We start from the raw sequence: 8,817 nt of genomic DNA on the forward strand, positions 1-8,817 counted from the left end.
TTCTTGTCAAAGATTTTTTTTTTTTTCATGGTTACTTCCTGACCTCATTTTATTTAAAGCGCAAAGCTGTCTATGAAAATTATCTACAATGTAGAGGGTTCTGGAGGTTTCAGAAGTTTTTTAAACTGTGCCTGTTCAAATATTCCTTCATTTTTACAGAAAATATGTTCAAATTAGCTAAACTGTGTCCTGTTCACCCCCCGCACTGTGGAAATTTCATGAAATTCATTTCAACTCCTGTGTGCAGCTATATTTTCTTAAAGCGTTTTTTCCTGTCTCAGGTCAAACTCAGTTAATCAAAGTAAATTGGTCTGGATAAATTCTTGATGAATACAACCACACCGCGCTTTCACCAACATTACTCTTTATTTTCGCGTAATATAATCAAAGTAAAATCACCATGCAAAAAAAACGATTTGTGCTTTTCCACGTTTTGCGAGAATATAACACTACCTATGCTGAGGGAAATTTCATCTGAATTTTCTTTTGATGTGTAACTCAAACTCCGCTGCAGAAGGTGTCACTACCGCGTATAACATATCAGCGAACCACATGGGGAGAAATAGAATAACGAGTTGTTGTGTTTGCCTGTCGAGGCAGACCGGCTTGCATACTGTAGTTGTTTTTCTTCCATAAATTTAACGAAACTGAAGGTTTCAAATGTGGTAGAGACTAAAACGATTAATCAGTAAGCACATAAATATATCGTAATTGTTAGCAATACTGCTAATGCTGGAAAGCATTGAGCGGCTCGCCGCAGGGCGTGTCTTTTTGACTGAATGCTTTCAATTAACGGTAGCTGTTGTTTTATTAACCTTACAAAGTGCCAGCGAAGTGCACAAACTTAGCAGATTACAGGAGAGGTTGCTGCTTGACTAAAATATCGTACTGAGGGTTGTTTGCATCTTGTAAGGCTTTAATTCCTTCCAGCTGTCATCACTGGAACAAAAAGGTAAGATTTGTTGTCAGTGTTTTGCGAGATAGCTTAGCAACCATCTGCTGTATGTCAAATCAGAGCGTTAGTAAGTTTACGGAGGCTGCACACTTACCGTTTTTAGTCCAGACAGTTGGAACGACAGTGAAATTTAAACTTTATCATAGTTTTAAAGGGTAGGTTAAAGAGCATATCCTAAATGAAATATTCAGTGCTAGCTACGTTGATATACCTTCATTGTTTTGAAAATTAGGAGTGCTTAGCAATGTGTTTTTACCCAACATTAGATAGAGGCGCCAACGACCAAATCTGTTTTCATCGTAAAGATCTGTCAGACAGCAAAGTAACAAACATAAAAGTTTATTTATGCGTGCCACTGTTCCGAGCGCCCGGTAATTCGTGTGAAATATAATATGTAGAACTTCATGAAAAGGTCACACGTTGCCTGTCTGCCGCGGCTACTTCTGAAAGCCAGGTAGCTTAATTATTGTTATAGTGATGAAGAGAATCAGAAATGTTCTATTTAAATGGAAATCAGTGCACCTCCAACACTTTAAACGCGTCTTTTAACCATTCATACCCCAGCTTGATTGACATTATATAACCGCTACAGTAGCATGGATCAAATTCATATGGGTCTTTGAATAATGGGGAATGTTATGAGGAGGGTGGATTCTTGAGTGATGGCAGTAAAGGTTATTGCTAGTGAATGAATGTACTCGTGTTTCTGTTTGTGTAGCCTGTAGAATCGATGGGCTCACTTAATAGCCGCTTCCAGGCTGCCCCGCGGACGTCGGAGGAGGTTGTCGAGGGCCACTGTGCAGGCGGAAAACATGGATGCGAGTGCAGGAAGAGGAAACGAAGCTCGCGCTGTGACTGTGACAGTGAGCCGGACGATGAAGACAGCCTGTTAGACACACCCCGCAGGTAACTAACAAACACACACACACACACACACACCATACATAACACACTCCCCGTCATAGCTTCCTCCAGGTGTCTTAAAATCCTTCCAGCAGAGACACAAATAAAGTTCCGGAGTGTTCTGTACCTGAGCGTAACCTGTCATCTTCTCAAACTCTGCCGTTAAATCTGAAGGGTCTGGGTCCTGACGTCTGATTGGACAAGCGACTGGAAACATTCTGCGTTGATTAATGGTTGCGTGACTGTTTACATTCACACACAGCAGTACGTGGAAGGTGCTAGCTCTATGCCCCCAGCCAGTTGGCCATTTACAGTTGACTTTAGGGACAGATGTAAAGAGAGAATCATAATCATTGTACGACTCAGAATTTAATATATATTCTAACCTGTCTGACAATTAAACACCCTTGGTCATGGTCAAATAAAGTCTTTTTGATGAAACCTTTAAATTACATTTGAACTGGGTGAGCAGTTTTGGTTGGGCTGTTTTGTGTGTTCACACTGTGTCTCTCTCTTGTGCTGGCTTTCCTGTGTCTCTCTGTGAAACTGAAACAGAAAAAAGTTAAAAAGCACCTCGAAGTACATCTACCAGACTCTGTTTCTAAACGGAGAAAACAGCGACATCCGTATCTGTGCTTTGGGGCAGGAGTGGAACCTACACAAAGTCTACCTGTGTCAGGTGAGTCATCTTGCCGTCATATCACTGTGTATTTACAGGACTTACCCTCGTCAGTATAGAGATAACTACATCAGTCAGTGTAATGTTTCCATACACTGATATCTCCTTGGTCAAATGTATCTGTTTTTTCCCCTCTTTTTTTATTTTGTCCCATTTCTCTCTCTCTCTCTCTCTCTCTCTCTCTCTCTCTCTCGCTCTCTCTCCAGTCGGGTTATTTCTCCAGCATGTTCAGTGGATCGTGGAAGGAGTCTAATATGATGGTTATTGAGTTAGAGATTCCTGACCAGAACATCGACACAGAAGGTGAGACAGGCCTTCTTAACCTGACAAATACAGCACATATGGTAGTTAAAATCTTCCCACTGCATGCCAGAAATGATGTGCAAACATAAGTTGTTTTCATTTTTTCCCGGGCAGTACATGTGTATCTTTCATGTGGACCCTCGTAATGCTTCCGGTCTTGCCTCTCTTAGCTCTACAGGTCGTCTTCGGATCGCTCTACAGAGACGACGTTCTGATCAAACCCAGTAAAGTTGTCAGCATTCTCGCCGCGGCCTGTATGCTCCAGCTGGTAACTCCACTCGCGTCTTTATCCGATAACTTAAGACCGTGCTGATGCCCGGGGTGTTGTTTGTGAGTGTGATACATGGGTATTGTTACTGATATGTGGATAAGTTGCTGTGGATACTGTTATGTCACGGAGACAGCCTTAAGTTTCCCTTAAGGTCACGCATGGTACTCATATCCTCCTTTGGCTGAATAATCCTGAAGAAAAGATCCTTTGGGAGAGTAAAGTTAAAAGCTGAAGATAGGTTATTTTAAGCTGAGGTACCTACCAGTCCTCAAGTCACACTGTTTTGTGACGTCCTTTAAAATCGTTTTGAAAAAAAAGAAAAGAAAAAGGCATACATGACCCTAAGCGTGTTCACGTGTCGTGTCTGTGTCTGTGCAGGACAGGCTCATACAGCAGTGTGTGTGTGTGTGTGTGTGCGCGCAGGACGGGCTCATACAGCAGTGTGGAGAGACGATGAAGGAGAACGTCAGTGTGAAGACGGTGTGTGGTTATTACTCTGCCGCCAACATCTACGGCCTGGACTCCGTCATGAAGAAGTCAGTAGTCTCACCCTTTGATACTCTTTCTGTCTGTGTGTGCGTGTGTGAGTGTACCGTGCGTGCGTGTGTGTACCATGCGTGCGTGTATGTGTGTACCATGCATGCGTATGTGTTTGTGTGTGTGTGTGTGTGTGTGTGTGTCTCTCTCTACCATGCGTGCGTGTGTGTGTGTACCATGTGTGCGTGTGTGGCCACACTGTTATCTTTCATTTAAAAAACAGCCTCTGCTGGCTAACGTTTGGTAAATGTGTGTTGCAGGTGCCTGGAGTGGCTGCTGAATAACCTCATGACCCATCAGAACGTGGACCTGATGAAGGAGTTAGGGTAAGCAGCCTCCCCACAAACACACACTGGGAATGAGAGACACCAGTTAGACCTGTGTTTTTGAGTCCTGCTGCACACCGTAGGTCTTTCCCTGACAGGTACACACCTGATTCAGTTCAGGAGAGACCTGACACGTACACACCCGATTCACACCTGACTCTAATACTCAGTTCAGTTCAGGAGAGACCTGACATGTGCACACCTGATTCACACCTGACTCTAATACTCAGTTCAGTGCAGGAGAGACCTGACATGTACACACCTGATTCACACCTGACTCCAATACTCAGTTCAGTTCATGAGAGACCTGACACGTACACACCCGATTCACACCTGACTCTAATACTCAGTTCAGTGCAGGAGAGACCTGACATGTACACACCTGATTCACACCTGACTCTAATACTCAGTTCAGTGCAGGGGAGACCTGACACACACACAGTGCTGTTCGTGTCCTGAGGCAGGACTGGAGTGGTGGACTGGGCTGAGAGAAAGAAGGAAGGTTCTAGAAAAATCTCCATTAAGATACACTGACAATGATAGATATGCATTAGCCCAGGATTACTCAACCCACGGTTCCCATGTGCCTGGTACTGCAGGGTTTCCCAGCTGTTACCAAGGAGTCAGGTGTGATGACACTGCGGTTAATCCATTGACCCTAGTTGTTCATTAAGAAAAGGAAAAAAAAAAAACAGGATTGGGTTTGGATTTGGAGTTTAGGCCACCTGGGCAATACCATCATGTGGGAATAATAATACGACACATCAGTATTAAGATCAGAGAGAGTGGAGCTGTGTGTGTTTGGCTCTGTGTGTGAGTGACAGTTCTGGGTGGAGAAGATCAGAAGGTGGTCGGTGCTGTGAGAGGTTTTAAGAGGAGTGGGGAAGAGAGGATTGAATGTGAAATGTGTTTACTGACAGAGTGGAGGTGATGGAGCAGCTGATTCAGTCCTCAGACTTGTTTGTGATGCAAGTTGAGATGGACGTGTACACGGCGCTTAAAAAGGTACGTTACGCAAACACGCTAAACACTCGCTGTGCTAAAACGGTCTCTGTCTTTCACTTTTTAACTCTGTCTCTTTTTTTCCCTTTCTCATCCTTTCTCTCTTTCTGTCTCTCTTTTAGTGGATGTTCTTACAGCTCAATCCATCCTGGGACGGCCCCCTGAAGCAGCTCCTCTCTGATGCTGACACGTGGCTTTGTAAACGGAGGAGTGGTAGGTTTTGTGTGTGTTCTCTCTCTCTCTCTCTCTCTGTCTCTCACTCTCTCCCACTCTCACACACACACACACACACAGGCTGTGATGCGTACTGACACCTCCTCCTGTCTCCATGCCGTTGTCGTGCAGACCTGGGGGAAGAGGAGCCGTTCCTGAACACGGAGGAGGGCCTGCCCTTCAGCCCAGTGTTTCACCACGTTCGCCTGCAGTACATCATCAACGACCTGGCCTCAGCACGCATCCTGGAACGGGACAACATCCTGCCACCAGGTGAGGTCCCCAGAGACAGACAGACAGACAGAGAGAGAGAGAGAGAGAGAGAGACAGACAGACAGACAGAGAGAGAGAGAGACAGACAGACAGAGAGAGAGAGAGAGAGAGACAGACAGACAGAGGGAGAGAGAGAGAGACAGACAGACAGAGAGAGAGGGAGAGAGAGACAGAGAGAGAGACAGAGAGAGAGACAGAGAGAGAGACAGAGAGAGAGACAGAGAGAGAGACAGAGAGAGAGAGAACAAGAGGGAGCACAGGAAATCTTTTAACAAGACTGAACCATTTGTCCTGATACCGGGGCTTTATATTTCCTGTGTAGTGGACCTGAATGTAGTCTTGATTGTGTTTTTAATGATAATACAAAAAAAAAAAACCCTAAAAATTGAAGCATTTTATAGAAAAAGAAATGTTCACGGTTCAGAGAAACACCTTAGTAAGGGTTAAAATGAGCCCATATATCAGTATATCAAGATCAATATATCATATATCAGTGAACATGAACTTCTGGTTTGTTTGTTGCTGGTGTGATTGACAGGCTGTTTGTTCTGTATGTTCAGAGTGGCTGTCCTGTATGTATAAACAGCAGTGGTTTGCTATGCTGCGAATGGAACATGACAACGACATAGGGTAAGAGAGGAACTTTTCACTGTACCGCACTCTCACTCTCCCTCATGTCAGAGGTCATGTACACCTGGTGTAAATTGGGTTTGAGGACCCTGTTCAGGGACACATGTGACAATGAACTGTAATACTCGTTTTATGAATCATAAGATCATAACGCTCTCTGTAAGTCTCTCTGTGTGTTTGTGTTTGTTTTAGACCCCAAGAAGCCAATAAAGAAGAGTTCGAGCTGAACAGCATGCGGTGTGGCAGGAAACTCACCAAAGATGGCGACGTGAGTCAGTGTGTCATAACTCTGTCCTGCTCCCGTAACGCGTTCCTGCTCTCGTAACGCGGTCCCGTGTCCTTTAGCGTCTGACCTTGACCGCGCGCCTACCGTTGTCCCTAGGAGGTTTAGGCTCATGTGTCGTTTATATCCTTCCCCCTCTTTTTCAGTACTGCTGGCGGTGGACAGGATTTAACTTCGGATTTGACCTCCTGGTGACCTACACCAACCGATTCATAGTCTTCAAACGAAACACCCTCAGTCAGCCGTGCGGGGGCGCCGTTAGCCTGCAGCCTCGACGCCACCTGGCGTACAGGTGAGCTTCGTACCCTACCTTACTCAGAGCTGTACGCAATACCACACGCTTTTAGAAGAGAAGGAGCCTGTAAGCAACGTAAACGTTAAATGTGATTGCATCCTCATTGCTGTAGTAATTAGATGGAGAATAGCTGGCTTTTTCACTCTTTTTTGTGTATGTGTGTGTATGTGTGTGTGTGTGTGTGTGTGTGTGTGTGTTCAGGTTACGTCTAGCCTCATTTGACAGCAGCGGCAAACTGATTTGCAGTCGTTCCACTGGCTACCAGCTCCTCACTCTGGAGAAAGACCAGGTCTGTGTGTTTAAAGCCTGGAGACTGTGTGTTAAAAACACACTCTCATTATGTGATTGTCTGTTACTGCATTGTCTCTTATCTCTGACTGTACGTCAGGCCTAATGTTGATCAAACTCTCCCGCCTCTTGTACCTGCTCTAAATTCTCTGAGTCTCTGAGATTCAGCACTAATGACCGGTGTTGTGGCTGAACAGTGCTACTCCCAGCTGAAGTTTAGGAGGGCTCCTGGGGAGAGACAAGATGCCTTTCAGCTGTGCAGTAATGCAGTCTTAATGTGAGGTCTTAGATGTGTCAGAGGAAGCTTAAGGACATTATTTCACCCGCAGCCGGTCATCTGCCAAAGCAATGACCCAGCAGGCTCTGTCATTTTGCAGATCTTAGCAACGGGAAGAAAAACAACAAACTCTGAAAAACAAACTCTTTCTCAAAAAAAAAAAAAAAAAATTTCAGCGTAGTCAGTGAAAAACATTGACGCTGATGGCTATTTAAGTGTTTCACATGTCACAAAGTGAAGATGAGAGACTCTTCTCCGGATGAGTTTTACTGCTCGTCGAAGGCTAAAATACAGTGTTCTGTAAATACCTCTTATATCCTGAGGTATGATTTTCCTTCAGAATATTCCTTGGAATAATTCTGAGATGGGCCAAGGAGATTTTTTAATTTTTTTTGGGTAATTTAAATTCCACGTGATCTTTTTTCGTGTCTGTCTTCCCTACAGGAGTACGTGGTGATGAACCTGGACAGCAGGCTCCTGTCTTTCCCGCTCTACGTCTGCTGTAACTTCCTCTACACGTCTCCTCCGTCGGAGCGCCGCGCTGACGTCCCTGAACCAGAGAGCAGCGCCCGCAGTGTGTCCTGACCCCCCTGACCTCTGACCCCTGACCCCCACCTTACCCACACACACACACCCTGGCCCAGCTAACACACAGCTGCCCAGCCTTAAGAAAAAAAAAACAAAAAAAACACACAGGCTTTTTAAAGCCTGATGTTGAATTCTTTCAGTTCATCTTTTATTTCAGACCTTTTTTTTATATATATAATTTGACTCTGTTATGTGTAATCTTTTTTTCTTTTCCTTTTTTTCCTTTTTTTTCTTTTTTTTGAGCTTTTGAGTTTTATCTGTTATCAGACAAACACTGCCAATGAATGGATATGATTTTTTGTTTTTGTTTTTCCGTCCAACCTGCGGTGTGCTATCACCATTATCTTTGTTCTCCCAAAAAGGTTTTTTTTTTGTTTTCTTTTTCTGGGGTTTTTTTTTTTCGAAAATTTGGTTTTGAATTAATTTTATACATGAAATGTTTGTGGTTCTTATATTGCTATGCATTCCTGTATTTATGTGAAGATACAGTCAGACTGAAATGCAGCAGCTATGACTCTTGTTTACAGAGTGCTCCCCCTGGTGCTGGCCCTTTTTAAAACTCCCCATCTGTTAACGTTAATCTGGATGTTTTTTTCATCAAGGGCATTTCATACTTTTCATGGCTTTGTCTGAATATAGTGTTGTGGATATTTACATATTTTGTACATTTTTTGTGGTCTGTGTTTTTGACAAAAAAAACAAACCAAAACAAAATGAAACGAAACAGTATACGTAGGGACCAAAGGAACATGGAGTGGGATGGAGGTCTTTGTAAATAGTTTAATAAAATGGTGCTAAATGTAAAGCTGTTTTTAACGACAACTCCCGTCATTCGTACCCAAAGCCTTGCCACCGGTCTCTACAGCTCCACCACTGCATTCGGCAGCACTGCCACTCACAGCTCCGTCACTGATCTCCACACCTCCATCTGCCACAGCTCCGTCACTGATCTCCACACCTCCGTCACCTACAGCTCCGTCACTGATCTCCACAC

At 44.1% G+C, this 8,817-nt stretch overlaps 1 protein-coding gene across 1 annotated transcript; it reads left to right on the top strand.

The window, feature by feature from the left end:
* Positions 1–1,685: 1,685 nt before the first annotated feature.
* gmcl1 (germ cell-less, spermatogenesis associated) lies at positions 1,686–7,820 on the top strand. The gene is made up of 14 exons (XM_030769681.1): positions 1,686–1,861; positions 2,414–2,537; positions 2,744–2,840; positions 3,011–3,108; positions 3,535–3,647; positions 3,909–3,974; positions 4,895–4,979; positions 5,099–5,189; positions 5,322–5,462; positions 6,023–6,092; positions 6,285–6,360; positions 6,522–6,667; positions 6,872–6,959; positions 7,680–7,820. Exons 1-14 carry the CDS (start codon positions 1,686–1,688, stop codon positions 7,818–7,820), a joined length of 1,512 nt encoding a protein of 503 aa, XP_030625541.1.
* The last annotated feature ends 997 nt before the right edge of the window (positions 7,821–8,817 follow it).

This window comes from Chanos chanos, chromosome 3 (assembly GCF_902362185.1).
Source record: "Chanos chanos chromosome 3, fChaCha1.1, whole genome shotgun sequence".
NCBI classification, from domain to species: Eukaryota; Metazoa; Chordata; class Actinopteri; order Gonorynchiformes; family Chanidae; genus Chanos; species Chanos chanos.

Coding starts and splice junctions, on each gene's coding strand:
- gmcl1 (XM_030769681.1), top strand. CDS start 1,686: ATGGGCTCACTTAATAGCCGCTTCCAGGCTGCCCCGCGGACGTCGGAG. Junction 2,841..3,010: donor CCAGAACATCGACACAGAAG/GTGAGACAGGCC, acceptor TGCCTCTCTTAG/CTCTACAGGTCGTCTTCGGA. Junction 3,648..3,908: donor CTGGACTCCGTCATGAAGAA/GTCAGTAGTCTC, acceptor TGTGTGTTGCAG/GTGCCTGGAGTGGCTGCTGA.